Source organism: Gymnoscopelus microlampas (assembly GCF_963454915.1).
Source record: "Gymnoscopelus microlampas genome assembly, chromosome: 23".
Taxonomy (NCBI): domain Eukaryota; kingdom Metazoa; phylum Chordata; class Actinopteri; order Myctophiformes; family Myctophidae; genus Gymnoscopelus; species Gymnoscopelus microlampas.
Genome location: NC_139960.1, coordinates 2,781,997 through 2,806,996, shown reverse-complemented (window position 1 = coordinate 2,806,996; position 25,000 = coordinate 2,781,997). Strand labels below are relative to the sequence as shown.

Sequence of the window (25,000 nt, the reverse complement as noted above, 5' to 3'; positions counted from 1 at the left end):
CATGGTGTGTGTGTGTGTGTGTGTGTGTGTGTGTGTGTGTGTGTGTGTGTGTGTGTGTGTGTGTGTGTGTGTGTGTGTGTGTGTGTGTGTGTGTGTGTGTGTGTTTTCACTGGAGCATGGTTTGCAGAATAAGTGGTATGGAGCAGCAACACACACACACACACACACACACACACACACACACACACACACACACACACACACACACACACACACACACACACACACACACACACACACACACACACACACACACACACACACACACACCAGACAGAGCAGTATAACATGGTCTTGGATCTGTACAATGTGGTATTCTATGGTTAAGTGTGTGTCTGTGTGATTGAAACACACGTGACACGTGCATGCATGCATGTGTGTAGCTGTGTGTGGATGTGTGTGTGTGTGTGTGTGTGTGTGTGTGTGTGTGTGTGTGGGGGGGGGGGCTAACTTTGCTTCTCCTTCAAATGATTATGGAACAGATGGGAGTAGCGTGTATCAGAGAGAGAGAGAGAGAGAGAGAGAGAGAGAGAGAGAGAGAGAGAGATTGTGTGTGAGTGTGCGTGTGCGCGCGTGCATGCATGCATGCGTGCGTGTGTGCGCGCGCGTGCGTTTAGATCACTGATAAAAACACGACATGCAGTCACTGGGTGCAGGCTGTGTGGGACAACATGGCTGCACTGCAGAATACATACAGTAAGTCTCAGTATAGCTGCTCTCACGCTTAAGCCCAGTACACACCAATGATTCGCCATGCAACACAACCGCTTTTTTTGCAATATGTTGCAGAGAGAAATCGTAGCGTAGCGGTCTGAATTGCCCTGTTGCCCTGTACCAGATACAAGCTCACAAGGCGCCGTGAGCCATGGTTTTCAATGTAGGCACACTTAATGTTTAGGCCTGTAACTCTTGAACCACAGAATTTTATTCAGAAGACTATGACTAAAACTAAATCAAAATTTGCTGTCAAAATCAACACTGCACAACGCCTCAACGCGTCAACGAAACTGTCTCAATGTTTGCAAACAAATAATTGCTCTATTGGTCTTGCAATAAAAAATAATAATAAAAAACAAATCCCGGGATTCCTTGGATCGTGATGAAACTCCCCATGCAGGCAATTAAACTTGTGGATGTACGCGGTGGCTTTGGAGGAGAGTGACTTATGATCCTCATAAAATGAAGTCCCTCCACACATAACAGACAGGTCAGAACATGATAGATAGGTGTCAAGCTCTTGTCTGTGCTCAGGAAAAAAACATCTCACATGAGGTGTCCCTGGAGTCTCTGAAGGCTATAGTAAATTCAGCTAAAGTTAATTATTTTGACGGCCTGAGGTCACTGTCCTTGAGGATAACTGGGAGGAAAAAAAAACACGAAATAGAAGGAAAAGAAGAAATCCCTGCAAATCCAGCAGCCTCTTATCAATGTGCTGGCAGTGCATGATAAAATTGTGCATTCTGTCAAAAATACTTTGTAGATTGGCTATTCTCTGGGGACGCACATATTGTATGGGTATTTGGGGGCGTGGCTGATTCCACCATTTTATTCTAGGTGCAAACAACACAAGTTATCGTAGCCTTTTCTGTCCTATAGTGCCAAATTATGTACCCGATTGACGAGTGTCAGTTGTTGTTTGTATGAATATTGTACGTTGTTTTATGTTGTGATGTTCAGTGGTGTACTGTAAGTACATGTACTCAAGTACTGTACTTGACTACAATTTTGGCATATTTGTTACTTTACTTTACTATTTCCAATTTTATATATTTTGTTCTTATACTTCATTACATTTCAGAGGCAAATATTGTACTTTTACTCTACTACAAATATTTGAAAACTTTTGTTACTATTTACTTTGTAGATTATTATTCCAAAACATATATTAACCACTTCAGCTCTATTTACATTTCGGCTATTTGAAAATAGCAGATCTGCAAGCTCACAATGCGTCGCGATGCGCCGCATTGTGAGCTTGTAGATCTGCTATTTTCAAAGGATTTTTATGCATTTTATGGTATATTACCACAAAAAGGAGACAAGACCGCGCAAGCGTGTTTGTTGGCACTTCCATTCCACTCATGATACATCCATTCCCTTACCCTAGTTGCACGTACTAGGGCGTCATGTCACTGTAGCTAAAATCGTTTTTTGGTGTAGAGGGGGAAGAAAAGAAGGGGGCTTAGTATAGGCCCCTGGGGGATCCCGGGCAACTGAAATATAGGGTTTAAGTGGTTAACACAGTGCGTACACCTAATAATGTTTTGTTTTGCCAACAGCGGACGCATTTGGTGTTTCTAGGAAAGTAGCCTACTCTTTAAAATCGTTTTCTCTCTCTCTCTCTCTCTCTCTCTCTCTCTCTCTCTCTCTCTCTCTCTCTCTCGTTCTCTCTCTCTCTCTCTCCTTCCTGTTTTAAAGTTACTTGATTTCTGAAGTCAATAACACACATAAAGGCTCCAGACTTTGTTTTCCTTTTATTTTATTTTTTTAGGCAGACTCCTATGTCTGGTGTCAAAATTATACATTATTGTATACTGCATTTATTTTACTCATAAATCTTCTTGATTATTTGTTTTGAATAATGTCCCCAGTGCTGCTTATAAGCATCTTCAGGAGAAAAAAGAGCCAGACTGAATAAAAGCCCTTATGAAAATCTACTAAACAGATGAAGGGGTTTTCCCAGACGGTGAGACGGTGCCTGTGGTTAAATGTTTGGAGAGGAATCCAATTTGACTTTTATTTAAACTGGCCTTGAATTGATTTAAAGTCTGACTGCATTCACACCGTCTTAACTCAGTGTGAGACAATGTCACCACATTCATTTAGTCTAAAACTCAGACAGACTCAGGAGTTTGTGTCTTTCTCATCCCGACTGTTTGGACAAAGTCAAACATTCTTGAAATGATGTTAAATCTGGACTCAAAGATTCGTGGTGATTGACGCTCTCCAGAGCCACATCAGACAATAATGAACAGAACACCAAAGATAAAGGTGTTGAGGTCGCCAGCGAGGTCTGAGAGGGTCTGCTGGGGAAGAGAGCCATGCAGGAAGGCTCAGAAGGGTCACAAACAATGCATGCACGGACGGACGGACGGACGGACGGACGCGGAAATCCCTCTGTCTTTCTTCTATGCTTCTGTCAGTCTCTCTCGCTCTCGGTCAGTGTCGGCCCTATGGGGGGGCATTGGGGGGCAATGCCCCCCCAGATTAGACTTTGTGCCCCCCCAGTTCAGATTGGCCAGATGTTTTTATTATTTTAATTTTTTTCAAGCAGCGCAGCGCAGTATAGCCTGCCTTTTTTTTCTCCCGCTGTGGAGTCTGTGCCTGTGGAGATGCAATGCCGACATTACATTAAAGACATTATAGGCCTAATGCTGTAATTGTATTTGTTGTTGGTGCATATAGGGGCAAGGTAAATGAACCGAATTAACCGAAATAGAGTTACAAAACACCCCAAAAAAGTAAAATATCCATCCAATAACCGAAAAAAATCGCGCGCCGGCGCTTCGCGCCGGCGCGCACGGGTCCATCACGCACGCGCGCTGCGCGCGCGTGCGTGAGGGACAGGCAGGTGCCCCCCCTAGAATAATTAATGCCCCCCTGCTTATTACTGTCTGCAGCCGGCACTGCTCTCGGTTTCTCACTCCGATCGCATTCCTGTTCAAAATTGTGACTGCTCTGAAACATGCAGACCACATATCTGAATTGTTTTCCATTGTCAGAAGCTGTCTTCAGTTTATAAAACTGAAGCAGGCGGCTTCCAGCTTCCCCAGAGAGAGAGGGGGCGGGGGGGAGATTGGAAAAGGTCACGAGCGAGGGAGATCCACCAGGCAATCAAGTACTGTACACTTGAAGGGTATGAAGGGTTACACCTCGTTGCTGTCAGGAGACCCTGGGCAATGTCATCATCTATCTATAGTATAATTCAAGGAATCTCTGGCTGTCTGTGGTCTGTGTATCGGTGTGGGCATAACTTGGACAGTGTCTGACCGTTCGGTCCCAAACCAACAGATGCTAGGTGCAATGTCTAACTGGTATCGTAAAGTTTTTATGTAGAGTACCAGCTAGACACCCAGCTCACTTTGCTAGGCTGGGATGGCTCAAGGCAGAGGACAGAGTACAGCAACTTGCAATGGGCCTTGTCTTCAAGATACTCAGAGGATCAGTGCCCATGTATCTATCACTTCATTAAAGTAAGAGACGCCCACGGGCACAACACCAGAGGGAGCTCCACTGATATATATATATATACACAAACACACACACACACGGAATTTATACATACACTTACAAGCTGTGTTTGTATGTACAATAATTATACTGAGATTAGGCCTGTCATAATTATTACATAATCGTTTAATCACAATTATTTGAGATAATCGCAATTTTGCATAATCGTCATAATCGTTTCCATGTTGAAAAATATTCACACATTTTCAAATATTAAAAAAACAGAAATAGCAGATCAGTAGATCAGCTATTTCTGCAATTTTTAAAAAATGTATAAAATTGTTAAATATATCAATCATTTTTTTTGTTATTTGACATATCTGCCCGTTGCAATTTTCTTTATTTTTTCATAGGTTCCAATGTTCAATGGCCAAACACACAATTAAATCGGTAATCGCAATTATTTGAGTGACAATTAATCGTCAACTTAAATGTGTAATCGTGACAGCCCTAACTGAGATGGTTATGGTGCAGAATGGTGCAGCACACTTCACTCAGCAGTGTTAGTTATGTTTTCAAACTCTCTTTGGGCGTTTGTAATCTGCAGGAAGTATGTGTCTCTTATGTCTTGGCACAGTTGGCGGGTATATAGTTAGAAAGCTCAGTTTCCACCTTGTGTGCAATGGGTGTCTGAGTGAGTGGGCCCCAATGTGCTCAGAGACTGTACATAGTCAAGGATTTCCTTTGTTTTTGATCAGTCACAGTGCTCAGGTATCCTGCCACTGTTCTCTCTTTAGGGACAAATAGCATGCCAATTTGCTCTAGTTTTGGGTTTATTCTTTCCAACGTGTCAGGTAGCTTTTCTTATCATCTGGTTTAGTCTAGTCAGGTTTCTTTTCTGTCTGGTGCCTCTGCTTGTATTTCTTTCACATGCAGAGACAGACAGACAGACAGACAGACAGACAGACAGACAGACACACATTGTATTATTTCAAAGTATAGCTGTCCCACTTTTATCTCACACATAACGTGAAGTTACCTTAGCATTGGGGGCAAGACGTAAAAGGCGCGCTAGCCCTCGTTTGTCAATCTTACCGTAAATGTGTTTTTGCGGGCTCTTAGGCCTTTTCAGCAAAGCCCCGCTCATACAGATAAACAGATTCCCATACGTTCACACTTGGGAGCTGGGAATGTTCATATGCAAAGTGTGATACTAATATCATTGTTTCTAACATTACTCAGCTGCTATTCATGCTGTTCGGAGCTGCTGGAGAGGCTGTGAGAAGACACATCGCTTACGGTGTAAGAGGAGCGAATCACCTTCCGCCAACTGTTTGCTGCTGGCGGGCGCCTTGCTACAATGTAGCCTGTGTTTAAGCGTTTAATAATCACACCAGGAGCGTTTCTTTATTTATTTTACTGTATTTATTTATTTAGCAGGAAGTCTCCCTACGACTACAGAGAGACAGTAAAGGCTCCAAGCTGTGCGGGGCCTATACATCAGTGGTTGTCAGTGGTCAGATCGATTATGTTTCGGCCCGCTGGTGAGCCGTGACGATATTGCAAGTGAGACCCCAAATAATTGGCAAAACATATAACATAACATTAAAGGAGTAGTTCCCCCAAAACAATACTTTTTTCCCCTATCAATTACACACCCCATGAAGCCTTGAATTCATGGAGATTTTTTTTTGTTTTTTGTCACATTCCTGAGTCAATAATTTGATGACCGGCTGAGTCTCCTGGCGCTTCATTCCTACTTCAGGAATAAATGGCTTTGCACAACATTGTTACTATAAAGATAACGGTGTGGCCATACATATTGATGTATTGTCTATTCTTCCATTCTGTACTATTCTATAACTGCATTGCATATTATTCTATGCATGTATATTTTCATCCACGCCTCTGGCTCCAGTGATACAGCTGCATGAGACGTCATAAGTGATCGTGGAAGACGCTAGAGTGCATTCTGATCCTATGAGGCCGACCGGTCGATCATTCCGTCCTCGCATTTAATCCTCTCCTCGCTGGAGCGGGGCTTAGGAGGTGGAGGACGCGAGGAGAGTGAGCGAGTGTGAAAGTTTGGGGTATCGGAATAGGCTCTATTCCACAGCAGCCATAGTGTGAAGAAATGCACAGGTGTTGCCAATGACACTAATGAAGGCTCTGTTCCATTCTGGTCAAACAGAGTCAGGGTTGCTGATATTGTGCATGTTGGCTCACTGGAAACACTCTGTTACACCAGTGGGGCTACAGTTGGGGTCCAGGGACCCTCATGGGCTTCCAAATGGCCCCTTACGGGTGTGTAACTCTGAGAGTGTACAAATGGAACCAAATGGACCCGTAAGGGTCCATTTGGTTCCATTTGTACACTCTCAGAGTTATGGGGGGTCGTGGAAACCACTGTGCTAGACTAAATGGAACAGAGCCTTCATTAGTATCATTGGTAACACCTGTGAAGGAAGTGATATTATGGCTGCTGTGCATAGAGCCTATTCAGCTAAAGAGTCTCCTAATACCTATAGAGTCTCCTATTGACCCAGTCATCAGATTATTGGCTCAAGACAAAAACAAAACAATAAAATCCCCATGAATTCAAAAATATTGTTTTGGGTGAACTACTTTAATGTAATTTTTTTTTTAAACCTTGAAAAAACAAATGTTATTGTGAAACTGATAGACATGAAGTTAAAGTATCCTAATTTAGTTCCATTGATTGAAGCTGGAACACTAGCAGTTAATTGATCATTAAAGTAAACATGCTCAGAAAATGATGAGTTTTTATTTTATTTTAATTTTTACTTTACTGGAGTATTTTCACTTTTCAATACTTTTACTTCTACTCAACTACATCTCAGAGGCAAATATTTACTACAATTACTTGATCTTGTTGTGAGCTTGTAGATCGGCTATTTTTATATTGTGATGCCAATACTTTTGTACTTTTACTCAAGTAACATTTTGAACACAGGCCTTTTACTTATTTTTATATTGTGGTATGGCTACTTCTACTTAAGTAAAATATCTGAGTACTTCTTCCAACACTGTTAAAATGCATGCACTTAAAATGTGTAAAAATGAAAGAGATGAAATGTGTAGCATAGCTGCAAACTATCAACACAAAACTATGAAGAGCACTTCCTCGTGTTCTGTAAAAATAAAAACAAGAATCAGAAATAACTGTAAAAAAATGCTTAAAAAGTTATCAGATTTTGATGAACTTTAATTAACTTTAACAAATCACAAAGGTGTTCTCCGGCTCCGAGAAACTGTAGATCTCCCAGCTGAATGTGCCCTCACCTCACAAACACATTTATAACATTCTATAGGCCTACAGCTTCACTTCTATTAGGAGCCTGTAACAATCTACTGTTGTTGGTACAGTTATTGTTACAATAGAGAGAGAGAGAGAGACAGAGAGAGAGAGAGAGAGAGAGAGAGAGAGAGATTTGGTTTCCGGCAGAAGATTAAATTAATTCAGTTTCTAGCAGAATTTATGGAAATGATTTTTTCCGTGATGGCCTGAGACTCTGAGAGAAAGAAATATACCGCAAATATGCATATGTAAATGAACTGAGAGAGCGAGAGACAGAGAGACAGACAGAGAGACGGACAGAGAGAGAGAGAGAGAGAGAGAGAGAGAGAGAGAGAGAGAGAGAGAGAGAGAGAGAGAGAGAGAGAGAGAGAGAGAGGGCAGTAGTGCATCTGGAGGAACATATTTTAATAATCATATAAAGGGCACGAACACATGTAAATCAATCCTATAGATTTAATTTATGTTGCAGGATGAATTTCAAATGTGTTCAAAGTGCAGCACTGGTTCAGCTTTCTATTTTCCTTTTCAGTATCACCCTACTGTCTCCATGATTAATATGAATGGGCCATGACAAATGACGTGCATTTGATCTTGCAATCATGCAGTGTGAAGTGTGAAGGTATAGGCTCAGACTGTACGTCACACTAGAAAAGTGAACTACAGATGTGCCACTTCAAAACTTCACATGTCCTGCCATCGCCAAGACAGTACATTTTCAGGGGATTCCCAGGGCAATAAGAGGGACAAAGAAGGGCATTTAAAATGCTGAATTATTTTGATGATCACTGCTTTTATGATGCTAATTCATTTGAGCAACTGGTCAAATCACCTTTCGCCTCATAATGAGTCTGACACCTTATTCAACACACATTATTTTGTTCTCATGTATATGGATGTCTGTTGAAGGGAAAAACGGGGGTGTGTAGTGACAACTTCCTTTCAGGGGCAAAACAGTGCATTTTAAGGGCAGAAAAGGGAGGAAAAAAATGCATTTTCAGGCCACTTTCAGGGAAAGAACAGTAACGTGTGAAGTTTTGAAGTGGCACATCTGTACTTGGACATTCTCTCCACCTCCCGGCTGTTCCTGCCTGGTGGAGATAATAAATCCCCACAATCATAACGTTGCTATCAGATAGAAACCTTGTGTAGCATCTCATAATGTAATAACGGCTCACAAAGTAATAACATAAATGTAATAAAAGCTCATCATGTAATAAGCTCAAAATGTAATAAAATCATGTGCTCATAACGTAATAACTCCATTTTCATAATGTAACCATGTGTTACATTATTACATTATTAGCCACTCATAATGTAATTACAGTTCATAATGTAAAAACGGCTCATAATGTTGAGAAGAGTGTTACATCGTAATAATAAGTATCATGTCAGTATCGTATCAGTATCATGGTCAGTATCATAGTATATGATTAGTCATGGATAGTATCATGGTCAGTATCATGTTAGTATCATGTCAGTATCATGGTCAGTATCATGGTCAGTACCATGTCAGTACCATGTCAGTATCCAACACGGTCTCACTCCGAAAACGTAGCCGGTTGCCTTTTTGTCAGAACCCCGCGACGGAGCCGAATATCATGGTCAGTATCATGGTCAGTATCATGTCAGTATCATGTCAGTATCATGTCAGTATCATGTCAGTACCATGTCAGTATCATGTCAGTATCATGTCAGTATCATGTCAGTATCATGTCAGTACCATGTCAGTACCATGTCAGTACCATGTCAGTACCATGTCAGTATCATGTCAGTATCATGTCAGTATCATGTCAGTATCATGTCAGTACCATGTCAGTATCATGTCAGTATCATGTCAGTATCATGTCAGTATCAGTTCTGCCGTGCGGAATGTTGCGAAGTCTACCTCAGCCGACGCAGCGGCGTCCGTAATACGTTTTACAGAATCGTAAATCAACCCCCCCCCCCCCCCCCCCAATTCAGCATGTGCAGTTGCAGGTACCCCCGACATGGTCAAATCCGTCCCAAGCCGTCACTCGTTTCACGTCTTGAGAGTGCCAATGTGTTTGCCTATACTGTGGGTGAAATAAGTTTTTAAGATGTGATTCAGGCAGTAAAAAATCAAATCAAAAACAACACAGCCTGGTCAAAAACAACTCATGAATAACACAAATGGAAACCCACCAAGCTGCTTCTCTCACATGGAGATGAGAAGTACACTTTACTTAGTGTCATTCATTTTTTATCCTTTCTGCTCATCACGCACGCACGCACCCGCGCACACACAGTGTATGAGCGTGTGTGAGTGCATTGTGAGTCACACCCCATTACCCAGCATAACGCTGCCATACGGTACCATCTGGATGCCCCCAGGACACGCGTGCGCGCACACGCATACACACGTGTGCGCGCGCGCACACACGCACACACACACACACACACACACACACACACACACACACACACACACACACACACACACACACACACACACACACACACACACACACACACACACACACACACACACACACACACACACACACACACACACACACACGAAACAATAAGTTTACCAAGTCAACAGTTCTGTTCAGGTCTGTCAGGCAGTAGCCAGCTGGACTAGTAGCTGTGAGAGAGAGAGAGAGAGAGAGAGAGAGAGAGAGAGAGAGAGAGAGAGAGGGAGTTGATTGTGTGTGCGTGCGTACAGCCAACTGTATTCTTTCTGCATCGTGAAAAAAAAGTTAATGAAGTGCAGAAAATATTCAGTTTTTTAAACATGCTACGTGGCCTTCAAACCTTAGCCTGGGATCCAGCCTGATTCGCTACGTTCGGCGGACTTTTTTCTCTCTCTTCGCTTATCAGTCTGGAATGCACCCCATTGACTCGTTTTGCACAACTACACTGGAACTACATGTTACGTTAGGCAACGTCGTTGCTGATTGGATGTTGTTCAAACGAATGACGAATCACAACGATCACACAGTTTTTTTTGTCCCGCCCCGCACCACAGACCAATCAGAAGCCACGGCACGATTCGAGACGCTTGGCATGTCCCGCCTCCCTTGGTGATAGGAGGCATTCCAGACTGAGAAGCGAAGAGAGAACAAAAAGTCCGCCGAACGTAGCGAAGCAGGCTGGATACCAGGCTATTCAAACCTATAGTCCTATGTTGCGCTGATAAGATCAAACGGTCTCCAAAATATGATGACAAAAAAAATTGCACTCTGCGATTTGGGTCTGGCACCGCTCCATAGAGAATCCATTTCCTGCTCCAGAAGACGTGGGTGACCAATCAGGGCCCAGTATTTGAATATGGGAGACAGTGGTAATTTTTGATTAAATTGGACATCTGCAGGAGCACCCTTCAAGTTTGAGCCTGTTGCATGCTGGGAACTGGAGTTATGACTGTTTAAAGCCCTGCCAATGGGAAAACAGAGGGGGTGAGCCGTAAGCAATTACAGCCTGTCCCTATTGGTTGTCTAAGAGCAGCTACCAAGTTTGGGACCTTTGGCATGCTGGGAACTGGAGTTACGGCTGTTTAAAGCCCAGCCAATGGGAACACAGAGGGGGCGGAGCAATTACTGCATGAGTTATGGCTGTTTAAAGCCCACCCACCACGTTACCATGGTAACAGGGCCTGTGACATCCATATGCTCTAGTTGCCCTCTCTCTGGGAAGTACGCTAATAATAATCACATACTGTACAACAGTTCAGTTTAATGTAAAATCTGATTTTTAAAATTATATCATTTACAGAATATTAAATAATACACAATAAAATATAAAGGCAACATTTTTATTGGTTTTGGGGGGCGGTAAGGGACCTCTATAATGTATTCTTCAATTTAGGTGGTTCACATCTGTCTTTAAAATGACTTAAGGTCCCCCTCCAATCAAACACAGTGTAAGGAGCGATTTCTGTCTCTTTTTCCTCGCTCAGGCAGTCTAACGGTATTCCTGCAGTCAGTTCTAGTTGGCTTGTAAAGTGTCAGATGTAAAAAAAAACGTTGACGGTTCGTTGGCTCATGTTTGGTTGAAGTTATTGAAGTGAAGACGCAACATGCACAGTTGAGCTCCGACTGACATTTCACTAGTTCACCAAATCAGACAAGTACTGTACTTGTTATTGTGAAACCACTTCTATCTCTATTTACTCTCTATCTCTTGCTCTCGCTCTCTCCTCCTCCTCTTTGTTCATTTCTCTCTGCCACATTCCCTCTAAGTTCCATTCATCACACACGTGCATGCACAAGCGCGCACAAACACGCACACGCACACAGACATGCATGCAGGAATAATTCACACCATATCTTGTTAAAACAACGGAGTCATCCATCAGGCCATCCCATAATAGACTTATCCTATTTAAATAGGGAAATAACCTACTAACTTAACCACACACACACGCACAAGCGCGCGCGCACACACACACACACACACACACACACACACACACACACACACACACACACACACACACACACACACACACACACACACACACACACACACACACACACACACACACACACACACACACACACACACACACACACAGTGAGTCTGTGCTGACCACAAAAGATTTATTGGCCTGAGAATAAATCTGGATGTGAATGTGTGTGCGTGCGTGCGTGCGTGCGTGCTACCTTCCACCACTGATAAATAGTCACTGCTTGGTGATTTCCACAGTGCTACATTCCCATGGACTTGTAGCAGCCTTGGTTTCTGTACAATAATGAATACATTTGCATATGAACTAATGAACTCCTAGCAGATTTCACCATTGTTATGTTCCCATTAGGGTTGGAGATTCAACTGAATGTTTTTAATATTCCATGTCTGGTATTTTTCCACATCTCTCTATGGAAACATAATATAATACACCTAAAATAGCCTTTTAATCTCTAACACAATTTCTGAATTGGGCAATTCATAGTTATCACTTAACCTATAACATTACATACAGTATTATCCAACTTAATTTAACTGTATTCTAAATACACGTAATAATACCTAAGAACCAATTAGGCTGTTGTAAGATTATGTGACAGCAATATGAATTAACACCACACCAATCATTATGCGTAGTGTAATACAATTATATATATAATCAGCCGGTTAGCCAAACAGATTCACCTGTTGAGCCTCTTTTCTCCGGATTAGCCTTCCTACTGTAACCATGGCAGCAACTACTGTTGATACATATACAGGTGCACGTAAGAAATAAATAAATAACATTTATAAATACATTTTTAAAAAGTGGGAGAGTGAATGTCTGTGTAGAAATGAATCCTAGAAAACATTTCATTTTCAATATATTGTTGTACTTATATTATTATTGTACATATTGTGATGTATTACTGTAATTGCAGGTAGACTGATATGTTGATATACTGGTTGTTCGTTTTCATAAGCTGTGTGCCGTAACTATGAAGATTAAAACAAACAAACAAAGCTTGAAATATTCCACTTTACAACTCATGAATCTCTCACTTAATGAATTACATTATGGGGAAAAAATACTTATATACTTCTTATATATGTCTTGCAAAACATTTACTAGCAAGCACATACATCAACATGATTAAAATCCCAGCTGCTGGACAGAAGGACTCGTTCCTCACACTGATAATGAGTTGAAGATGCTGTAAACATCACCTTGGAGGTAATGCAATGGATTAACAATGATTCAGTGTGCAGACTCTACTTCTCTACTTTCATATTTTTTGTCTCTCTTTTTTTTAAGGGTTAGGATCGCCACTAACACTGACCACGGGGTCTCTATTTCTCTACTGCCGTTTCATCTGCTGTGACAGTGTGAGTGACGTGTCGATGTCTATGTCCATCCATCCATCCATCAGCATCCACTTATCAGGAGTCAGTTCCAGCACAGAATGCCAGACTTCCCTTTCCCGGGCCACATTAACCACTAAATTCTGGGGGATCCCAAGGCGCTCCTAGGGCACCTTGGAGATATAATCCCCCCATCTGGTCCTTGATCTGCCCTGCGGCCTCCTCCCAGCTTGAGACCTCCCAAGGGAGATGCCCAGGAAGCATCTCTGCTAGATGCCTGAACCACTGTGTAGCTGTGTATCAATGTGGCTATACAAACTATTGTGAATAGATTCCCAGGAATGAATAAACCGCAACAACTTTGTGCTTTGAAGGCGACAGACAGGTTGTAGAACTATCGCCAACATACTTTTACAGTGTCTGGTTAGATCAGGGGTCTTCAACGTTTTCAGGCCAGGGACGCCCTAGCTGAGAGAGAGATGAAGCAGGGACCCCCTACTCTATATTGTTTAAAATTGTGTTTCAGATTAAAGTTTTTTTTTTACTTAGACTGCTCTTTTTTCCCTCTACACCTATACCTATACAATCTTTGCCAAAAATAGCCGATCTACAAGCTCTCAACGCCTCGCAGCGCGAGGCGTTGTGAGCTTGTAGATCTGCTATTTCCGGCTACTGTTCCCCTCAGAAAAGGAATTCTAGGGTTCAAGTGGTTAATGTAAAAAACGAAATCCTATCACACAAAGATTTGGCGGAGCCCCTATAGTAGCTCTGAGGACCCCCTAGGGGTCCCGGACCCCCTGTTGAAGACCCCTGGGTTAGATAGTTAGCAACAGGTTAGCAACATAGCAAGCAAGCAGACCAGTGCTAGTCTGGCATTGGTCATCTTGATAACGTGGGATCACAAACGTTCCCCATGAGGGGGACACTCATGGGACATTTGACAAGGACGTCACATGCTACTATGACTACAATTTACTGGTTATAGGCAACGCCCATCTCAGAAAAAGGCTGCAATGGGAAGCGCTTTTAGACTGAATAACAGAGGGAAATTAAATTGAAATTCAGACTGAGTGTCAGGCTAGTGATGATGACCCACACTTCATGACCATAGGTGAGAGTAGGAACGAAGATTGACCGGTATATTGAGAGCTTTGCCTTCTGGCTCAGCTTTCTTTTCACAGTGTGGTAAAGTGAACGCAGTACCGCTCCTGCTGCTCCAATTCTCAAGCGGATCTCCCACTCTGTCCTCCTCGTCGCGAACACGACACCGAGATGGGTGAACTCCTTCACTTGCGGAGTGGGTGCATCCACACATGAGCGTACGCTGACGTGCAACGCTACGCTATGTGACGCTAGCCCCGTCCACTCTCATGTTAAGTTAAAAACCGGAAGTTCCGGTCCGGTTTTTCCTATAACATGGGAGTGGACGGGACTTCCGACTTCCGGGCGTCAACTTGTATCTCATGTGTGGATGCACCCAAAGGACAATCCACCGGTTTCCTGCTGAGATATATACAACCTAATGAACCCTCAGAGCCCATTAAAACACATAATGCTGACATCAAGTTAAACAACATGATAGAAGACGATTGGTCAGTTTAATTAACAAATAGAAGCTGATTGGTTATAAGTTAAGTCCGTTTAATATCGTCCACTCCAAAATAACAACACACAAACAGGAAGTACAATCACCCCCTTCTCTGGTAACTTCCCGTTCTCTCCTCACAGCTCACAGGAAGTAAAACACACAATGTCACAGTCCCAGTTAGTGTGTGTGTGTGTGTGTGTGTGTGTGTGTGTGTGTGTGTGTGTGTGTGTGTGTGTGTGTGTGTGTGTGTGTGTGTGTGTGTGTGTGTGTGTGTGTGCGTGCTTGTATTATGTTTGTACCTTACTTGTGATGGCCAAATGTGTCCACAACTATATAGTAGAATTTGAGAAATAGATATGTATGGTCAGGACCATTTTCCTTGTCCTCACAATGGAAATCGTTTGGTTGGGGTTAGGATTGGGGATTACACATTTAGAGGTTAGGTTTAGGGGTTGGGGTTGGAGTTATGCCTGATTTATAGCCTACTTAGTTTCTCATCGATGGCACGCAATGAAAATGATCTACAAGCTCTCATATCGCGTCATACAACTAAGTATAACTCTGGCTTCAGGGTGAAAATGGCAAAATAAATTGTAACAATGATAAAAAAAAAAGCATTGAGAAAATTACCATCCTAAAGTTGTGATGTCTTCACAGTGTGAGTGCGAGTGCGAGTGCGAGTGCGTGTGCGTGTGTGTGTGTTTGGGGGGAGGATTCACACAGGGTGTAGAAAGACAGGTCACACAGGTACGTGTGACAACATCAGTTCAATGTTACCTGTGTCCGGTTTGTTTATCAATGTCTTCAAGAGTAGAGATGGAGGTCAGAGGTCAGAATGGCGAGAGCTGATTGGCTCACAACACGGGATCACTGTGACATCGTCAATTATGTTACAGAGTGGAGCAGAATGTCATCATCATCATAACTGTTAACCCTTACCTTCATCTGAGTATCTCATTTAGAATAATGATGTCTAATCTTCATGGTTAGAACCCTATAGTATCGCTATTCTGGGCATGTCATAATAGGCATTCTGCTAAAGTAGCAGATCTACAAGCTGACAACGTGACGCGTGAGCTTGTAGATCAGCTATTTTGTGGTGAAGAGATCTGGTGTAGAGAGACAAAAGGAGGGAGCCCTGGGGGACCCCGGCCAAAGACGTACTGTATAAAGTTCACATGGTTAATTTCATAATCAACTATTACAGTCAAGATTCATATCGTTTTTACCATCGTCATCATCATCGTCATCATCATCGTCATCATCATCAACTTCACTGCTGTGAAGTGATCATTATTATCATCAGTGTTATTAAAGGAGAACTTCACCCATTTGCTTATTATAAGATGGCATCATTTCGGTTGAAAATGGGTGAAGTGCTTCTTTAAATCATATGATCACATATTAAATGATTAACTAATGAGTATGAGTATCATTAATAAAACCATTGGAATACTGTCATTAGCCTTGTGATTATTAAATCACAAGCACTGTCCTCATTACAACCGTTGAAATACCGCCTTTTATTATAATTATTAAATCACATATACTGTCATCATTAAAACCATTGGAATACTGTCATTAGTTTGGCGATTATGAAATAATTAGTATCATAATTATTAAAACCACTCGAATTATGTCATTAGTATAGGTATTATTAATTCATTAGTATTGTAATTATTAAATTAGACAGCTAACAGGATACAGGGGGTTATAATGTAATATAAGCAGGCAGGTTATAAAATTCATACAGTATGGATCCACTGTACATCAACACAGTCCACTGATTCCCCCATGTTAGTCCATCAATCCATCACAATAGGCTCTATGCACAGCAGCCATATTATCACTTCCTTCACAGCTGTTACCAATGATACTAATGAAGGCTCTGTTCCATTTAGTGTCTCAGATTTTTCATTTCCACGACCCCCATAACTAACTGAGCGTGTACAAATGGAACCAAATGGACCCGTATTTGTACACTCTCAGAGTTACACACCCGTAAGGGGCCATTTGGAAACCCCTTAAGGAACCATGTGGGTCCCTGGACCCAAATTTTAGACCCACTGGTGTAGCAAAGTGTTTCCAGTGAGCCAACATGCACAATATCAGCACCCTGACTTAGTCCAGGGGCCAAGGCAGATTTTGGTACCACCTAAGGTGGCCGTACATTTTTGGTATTTTTGTATTCCTACATGTCTCTAGTTTATATTTTGGTATGATACATCTTCCAATTCAGTAGCTTAATGACAGTAATCACTCTAAACCGGCTAATGTATCCGGTAGGAGACACAAAGTAGAATCTTTGTGTCTCCTACCGGAAATACACCCGGGCATCAAATGATTGCGACAAAAAACAAAATATATCCATGTATTCAAGGCTTCATGGGGTGTGCAATTGACAGAAAATAATCATTTTTTGGGTGAACTCCTCCTTTAAGTTTCCCAGGGGGACTCTCTACCCATTCAGCTATGACCACCCTAGACCGAAGGAGGGTCAACTTTTACAAGCTTATGGAAAGCAGTCTTTTTGCAAACACCACAAATCTGAGAAGTTATCAATTGCACACCCCATGAAGCCTTGAATACATGGATATATTTTGTTTTTTGTCGCAATAATTTGATGCCTGGGTGTATTTCCGGTAGGAGACACAAAGATTCTACTTTGTGTCCCCTACCGGATACATTGGCTGGTAGGTAGTGATAACTGCCATTAAGCTACTGAATTGGAAGATGTATCATACCAAAATATAAACTAGAGACATGTAGGAATACAAAAATACAAAAACTTTACGGCCACCTCAGGTGGTACCAATTTGTGAAAATATCAGTGTTGGCCCCTGGACTAACTCTGTTTGACCAGAATGGAACAGAGCCTTCATTAGTATCATTGGTAACACCTGTGAATGTCTTCACAATATGGCTGCTGTGCATAGAGCCTATTAGAGGTAAAAAAGGGCACTCGGGTAATGCAGGGGTAAAGTACCTGCCCACCACTGAGAAGTCTAAGGGTTCGAATCCACCGCAGTGCATCCGGCTTTGCCCGAGCGTCTATACGAACACAACTAGCCCGTGTTCGAGGGAGGGAAGGCGGGCGCAGAGGGTGATGTTTGTCACTGCATGTACTCCTACGGGCTGGGGGGGGGGCGGGGAATGTTGAGCGGGAGGAGTAGGGCGAAGGCTCTAGGTCGTCCCGGTGGGGGCTCCTCACGTAAAGCAGTGGGAATAATTGGTCTAGCGACTAAATTGGGGAGAAAAAGGGGCAAAAAATGATTGGCTCCTCTAAAAATTTGAGGTAAAACCAAAAAAGAAAATAATTCTGTTCTGTTCTGTTCTATCAACTGTACAGTTCATCTCTCTGAGAAAATGACAACCCAATAGTTACATCCCAATACTCTGCCTCCTCACCTCCTCCATCCTCCATCGTGACCCGGAAATCATACCTCTCCCAAATGTTCATTTGCTTTTTGGAGCAGCCAAGAGCTACGAGAGAGGAGACTCCGAGCCGCACGGAGCGAGCATCATTGCTGATGTTTTTTTTCCTCTTCGGCAGAATGCGTGACGTATTAATTCTCCTCCTCCACGCGCTCCAGGGTGGTCCGGCGATCCCGCTGAGTGTCACATTGTCAGTAATCGCCGTCACTTCACAATGACGGTGATTGAGCGAGGAGCGTTCTCATTCCTTAGAAAGCCAACTCCATCGATTCCTCCGTCCTTCCCTCTCCTCTTCGCTGAGGCGCGAGAAAACGGCACGAGTGGAGGACGCGAGCATGGGAGTTTCAGAATCGGGATCTGGCTCATGACGCGACAGCATGCTGGAGAATCTGCACATACTTTACACTCGAATCCTGTCTGTCTGTCTGTCTGTCTGTCTGTCTGTCTGTCTGTCTGTCTGTCTGTCCGTCCTACATCCCATAGAATCTGCCCTGTTCTGCGAGGTGTGTCACTACAGAATCCATGACAATAATCCCATTGAGAAAGTTTCGTCTGTCACACAGTCATGTCCTTGACAACCTGTCTGTCACATTGTCATATCCAAGACAACGTACCTGTCATGTTCCAAAATGTTATGATGCAACAAAGTGAAAGCTGATTATTGTCATGAAAACATTATTCTGTCACTTTGTCCATTTGTCCTTCCGTCTGTCTCACCAGGTCTCCATTTGTGAAAAAAAGGAAATGGGGCATCTCCTAATTAAACCCTATGCCTTTGTACGATAAATAACGTAAATAACCAATCTATAAGTTTACAACGCGTCGGGATGTGACGCGTTGTGAGCTTACAGATTGGCTGCCAATGTCTCCATCGTTCATGAATTCGCTCCGAAAGTGATCCAAACGATCGCGTTCACCACTATCGTTGTTATACTTGTGGTGTGGACGCCGTCATCCAGTTGAGTCAGAACCCTTTTTAACATATTCATAGGTATAGCTCTGTGCACTAATCCTCATTCTGTACGTAGACAGAGTCTTTCAGAGTTTATGAGACGTAATTTAAAGCCTCAGAACGGGGAGTCGGCTCATTGGCTGAGCGAGCAGAGGTGGGCGTGGCTTAGTGCAGGGCGTTTTCAAAAACGTTCACCCCCAATTTTTTTTGTAATAGGTTTCTTTCTTTCTTTCTTTCTTTCTTTCTTTCTTTCTTTCCTCGCTTTTTCATCCAGTTCCCTCTTCGTGTCTATGAATAAAACATGAGCATGGTGGTTGGTTGAGCTTGCTGGCTGAGTGAACACCAGACAGGCTGGAACGAGGGATGAATCGATGCAGATGGAGGGAGAGAGAGAGGGAGGGAGGGAGGGAGGGTTGAATCTGATCAACCACCGTTCTTTCTTTCATTCTCTCACACTCATTACTCTCTCCTCCCTCCATCTCTGCTCTCTATGCCTTTAGGGGCCTTGTCCACTAAATCTGTTTTTTTTTTTAGCTGCCAGGAAAGACGCACTCCTCTTCCTAGCGGCCGAGCATTGCGGAAACTGTTCAACTTTTGGTCTTATAGGTTTGTTTTTGAAAACAACATGGTACAGTTATAGGATATATTACATGGTCAACCTATGTCTCATGGTCAATTTATGCTTTGAGCAACAAGTGTCTCACAACACGTCGCACTGTGTGTCTCACAACGGTTTGAGTTCCGAGTATTCACACTGTCTGCGCCATGCTGGCAGCGTTGGCAGAAAATGTAAACAAGGAAGTCAATATGGTCCAGGCGGCACGCATTCGTTGCTGGAAAGGAAGCCAATAGGCTCTATGCACAGCAGCCATATTGGGAATGAATTGGGCCCCTTCCTTACTTCCTTCACAGGTGTTACCAATGATAGTAATTAAGGCTCCGTTCCATTTAGTGTGGCATAGTGGTTGTCTTATTTTCAAGGACTCCCATAACTCTGAGAGTGTACAAATGGACCCTTACGGGTCCATTTGGTTCCATTTGTACACTCTCAGAGTTACACACCCACCATAAGGGGCCATTTGGGGACCAAAATGGAGTGTTTCTAGTGAGCCAACATGCACAATATCAGCACCCTGACCAGAATGGAACAGAGTCCTTCATTAGTATCATTGGTAACACCTGTGAAGGAAGTAAGAAGAGGCCCAACTTATTTCCAATATGGCTGCTGTGCATAGAGCCTATAAGGAAGTCATGCAAACGCTGCAGTTCTCATTAATGGCCCAGGAGGTGTCGCTATTTTCCCTCCTGCTGGTTGCAGAAGACGTTTCATGCCATTAAACGCATTGGGTATTTGACCGGACTTGACACTTCATTACCTTAGTAAACATCATCGTGAATACTTTATGCTTTCAGTCGCTAGTTTAACCCATTCAAACCGGGAATGCATGTGTGTCATTTCAGATTTTAGTGTTGGCTTTTTTTTAAATAACATTTTGGCAAATCTTCTGAGAGAACTACTGATTTAAAATGATGATACAATTGATGAGAAAGCAGGGTATGCTTCTAAGCGGGCTTCTACTGGTTCTGAGTGAAGACCCGCCCTCGCTGTCCTTCCAGCCAATAGCATTTGTTTCCAGTTCCAGAATCGATGGTGGATTTGAATTAGCTGAAATAGTGGCTTCAAAATGGGTCCGTAGAATGCAATGTGTGACATGCAGGCTTCATCCATTATTTTTTATAGTCTATGACAGTGGTCTTCAACCTTTTCAGCCCAAGGACCCCCTAGCTGAGAGAGAGATGAAGCAGGGACCCCCATATTGTATAAAATTGTGTTTCAGATTCAACTTTTTTTTTAATCTGCTCTTTTTTCCATCTACACCTATACCTCTTTGCCAAAAATAGCCGATCTACAAGCTCACAACGCCTCGCAGCGCGAGGCGTTGTGAGCTTGTAGATCTGCTATCTTTGGCTAAAGTTCTCCTCAGAAAAGGGATGCTAGGTTTCAAGTGGATAAGGTAAAAGAAAGCACATATCACACAAAGATTTGGCGGACCCCCTGTAGTAACTCTGAGGACCCCCTAGGGGTCCCGGACCCCCTGTTGAAGACCCCTGGTCTATGATAAGGTCTCATGCACTTCCCAACCAGTCAGAGTACTGCGATCATTCGTTTTACAAGAGGTACGCGAGGCACACCATCTGCGAATACTTGTCGTTCAAAGCATGAATTGACCTTGATGGTACTGTATAGAAGATATTGTTGTTGTTGGGCAGAAATCTTGTATGTCTAAAACTGTCACTTTTCAGGAAATGGAAAAGAAAAAAGAACCTGTGTTACAATAGATCCATTGTGGTTGTTATTTAGTCACAAGCTCCACGGACACACTTTAATTTTCACTTTTTGAAACGTTTTGAAAATAGCGGAAATAGCAGATCTACAAGCAGCTTAGGGTGAGCTTGTAAGGTATGTACATTTTGGGCTGCACTCTTGTTAGGCAAAGCAGGGATACTTGCAGGGACACAACACATTTATGGAGAAAAAAAACATTAAATATAAAACATGAAAACATACAAAAGTTGAAATATGGAGATACAAGGTTTCTGCCCGACAGCAACGATATCCTTGGTATAGGAGACTTTCCCTAGACAAGATCTAGAAAGGACAGATGGAGTGTAAATCTGCAGTACCAGAACAGAGGTCCCTCCAGTGACAGATGGATATTAAAACTTGTGGACGGACAGACAGACAGACAGACAGACAGACAGACAGACAGACAGACAGACAGACAGACAGACAAAGAGACAGAGGGATTACTTATAGGGCTCCTTCAGTTCACACAGGCCTCATCAGTTAAACGCATCGCCATGAAATAGTTCACATGAACATCGGACGTCATGATAAGTAAATGAAGATGTGCTTCAGCTGTTTAGCCATTAGCTAGTGGCTGCATGTTGAATATGGCTTTTAGTGAGACTTGACCTCCCCGTTTTAGATGTGGGATGTTGTTGAAGCTGATTGGATGTTTGTTGGTGTTTCACAGCTTGGGTTGTTGTAACACAAGTTCTGGTAGGTTTGTCTGAGTGTTACACTAGCTTTGCAAATACGTTGTCGTTATGTGGTGGATCCAGAAATAGCTTCTCTGATAGTTTATCGCTAAACTTTGCTATTCATTTTGTTGATATCGTCAGGGCTGCATTTTATTGCAGGCCGTTGGTTGGTAGATTTTACTTTACTGTCAGTGTTTTTCTGTCAAATGTTATATATTTTTTTCCTGTGTTTGGAGGTTTGAGGACAACAGTCTAATGTCCTCTTCAACCAGCTCAGACAGGCCGACAAACACAATAACAGTGTGTGAAACATGCTTCTCTGTACTGTAGTTCACTGCCTTTCCAAACAATGGGTCAGGACCCATACTTCAGTCAAGCAAAACGTTTATTGGGTTCGGCAGTACACAAAGGAAAAAGAAGAATAACAAAAAAATATGTAAGTACTGGAATAGTGAAAACACCAGATCTACAAGCTCACAACGTGTCGTGAGCTTGTAGATAAGCTACTTCACTATTTTTGAAATAGGGCCTACTTATTAATTCATAATATATTTAAGTACGTTCGGCTTCCGGGGAGACACCAAATTCATCTTTTGGGTCTCGAGCTGAAAAAAGTTTGGGAAACAAACACTGCTGCAACTCCTCGAAAAACACAAGAAAACAAAACCGCACAGAAACCAGCCACAAGGGGGAGCCGTAGCTCTGTGCTCCAGTCATTCGTCATTCTGACTGCGCTGTACGCTAGCGGAACCGATAGCGGTGGGAGGAGCTAGCCAAGGCTAGCGGGTCAGCCGAGGGGGGCGGAACTCGGAGCCTTGCGCAGCCATTGGTAGAACTGTCTCCGGTAGAGGCGGTGCCAACGCACGTTGCCCTCGACGATCTCCAGCGCCCTCGGCAACGCAGGCCCTGCCCAGCTGCTGGACTGGATGAACTCCTTCAACTATTATGGGATGGCGAGCGGAGGGGGCGGAGGGAGGGAGGGGGTGATGGGCGGATGAGACGAAGAAGAGAGACAGAGAGAGAAAGAGGAGTCATAAGAGGGAGGGTGAGAGGAAGATAGAAAAATAGAAAGACAGTAGAGAGAGAGAGAGAGAGAGAGAGAGAGAGAGAGAGAGAGAGAGAGAACAAAGTGAGGTAATTTCTTTAAAAGATGAAAACAAATTGAATAGAAACTTTCGCTCGGAGTCTTTCTCTCTTTGGTCGTGTGAAACTTGTTGTAATTACACTTCTCGTCTTTTGAAAGGTGAGAGATTAAAAGGAACATTTTTCAAAGCACGTCATTAATAAAGAAACTTCACAGTGAAAAATGACTCAGCAAACATCGGCGGGACGAACAAACGAACGAACGAGTTGAATTTCATGAAGAAAAATGGTTCCTGTCCCTATGCTCACCTCCTCCTATCGCACCTCCTTTCTTGTTTCTGCTGCTGTCGACTTCTGATATGAACATCTTCTCTCCTCTCTCCTCCCCTCTCACTCATTAAACACCTAGTTAATTACAGCCCTCATGTGTCTAATGCAAAAAGTACTGCTGAGTTGCACCTGCCTCTATATTCCTGTAAGTGTGACAGTGGGCCCTATTATGCGCTTCTTAACCCATTGAGACCTGAAGCCGATTCTACATGTCTCCTAAATCTCAACAGTTTTCTGAAAAACGTATGTTTCTATATCAGTGGTGCTCAATCCTTTTCATGTCAAGGACCCCCAAAATGATATGTATGTATGTTGTTCCAGGGACCCCCCAGAAGCAAATATTTGAGTTAAAAATGTTCGCTTTAGAAATATATATATTCAAAGATTTGCACACATTTTCACGATTTTTCAAAAATAGCAGATCTACAAGCTCATAGCGCGGCACTCGGTGCCGCGCTATGAGCTTGTATATCTGCTATTTTTGAATAGCCCAAAGTGTAAAATAATGCTTTTTAGCTCAAACCTAAAAATGACAGTTCCAGGTCTTAATGGGTTAATTCCAAAATCTCTATTATGCAAGTCGCGCTGGACGCAAACACCTAAGGAATAAGACTCGGCAGCATATTTTACTCATGGGGGAGTGTTCATGTGTTATTTAAGGGTGCCCCATTTTGCCCCATGACTTAAAAACACTCACCGCATACCGCTAAAACGTGGTCACACCACGTTTTAAGTGCAAAAATAAATGTTTGGTTGTAAGGACGTGAGCAGTTTAACTAAGCCGTACTCAGTCAATTCTCAACCGATTGCTATAATTCAAAGTTCTGAAAAATCTGTGAAGTGTCTAGTTTAATTTGGTGTATGGGTCATGATTTTATTGCCTCTCCATCAAACGGTATCAAGTGAAAAGCAAATGTCGTTCCGCGACGGTAATTGATGTGCAGGTTCTATCTAGCATGTTCTGCACTTAACCCAGCACCAAATTAATCCAGCATCCACTTCACCCAGCACCCACTTAATCTAGCACCCACTTAATCTAGCACCCACTTAACCCAGCACCCACTCAACGTGCACCCAATGAAGTGTGAGTGTGTGTGTGTGTGTGTGTGTGTGTGTGTGTGTGTGTGTGTGTGTGTGTGTGTGTGTGTGTGTGTGTGTGTGTGTGTGTGTGTGTGTGTGTGTACCTCATTCAGTTCAGCTTCTGTATTGAGGAACTCGGTGACTCCGTTGATCAGCTTCGCGTTCATGAACAGGGCTTCACCGTAGCTATGGAAACACAATCAATAAATCAATCAAACTGACA

At 42.8% G+C, this 25,000-nt stretch overlaps 2 protein-coding genes across 2 annotated transcripts in view; one reads left to right on the top strand and one right to left on the bottom strand.

Annotated features, from left to right (window-relative positions):
- Window positions 1-25,000, top strand: part of il17rel (interleukin 17 receptor E-like) — a 448,078-nt gene that overhangs the window by 343,894 nt on the left and 79,184 nt on the right. The window lies entirely within an intron of this gene.
- LOC311040063 (thyrotropin-releasing hormone-degrading ectoenzyme-like) overlaps window positions 23,020-25,000 on the bottom strand; it is a 239,238-nt gene continuing 237,257 nt past the window's right edge. Inside the window, exons 21-22 of the mRNA XM_084050135.1 lie at window positions 24,882-24,963; window positions 23,020-23,224 (exon numbers count right to left, since the gene is read on the bottom strand). Coding sequence (XP_083906261.1) covers window positions 23,072-23,224; window positions 24,882-24,963 — 235 coding nt within the window. The 3' untranslated portion in view covers window positions 23,020-23,071. The remainder of the gene's footprint in view (window positions 23,225-24,881; window positions 24,964-25,000) is intronic.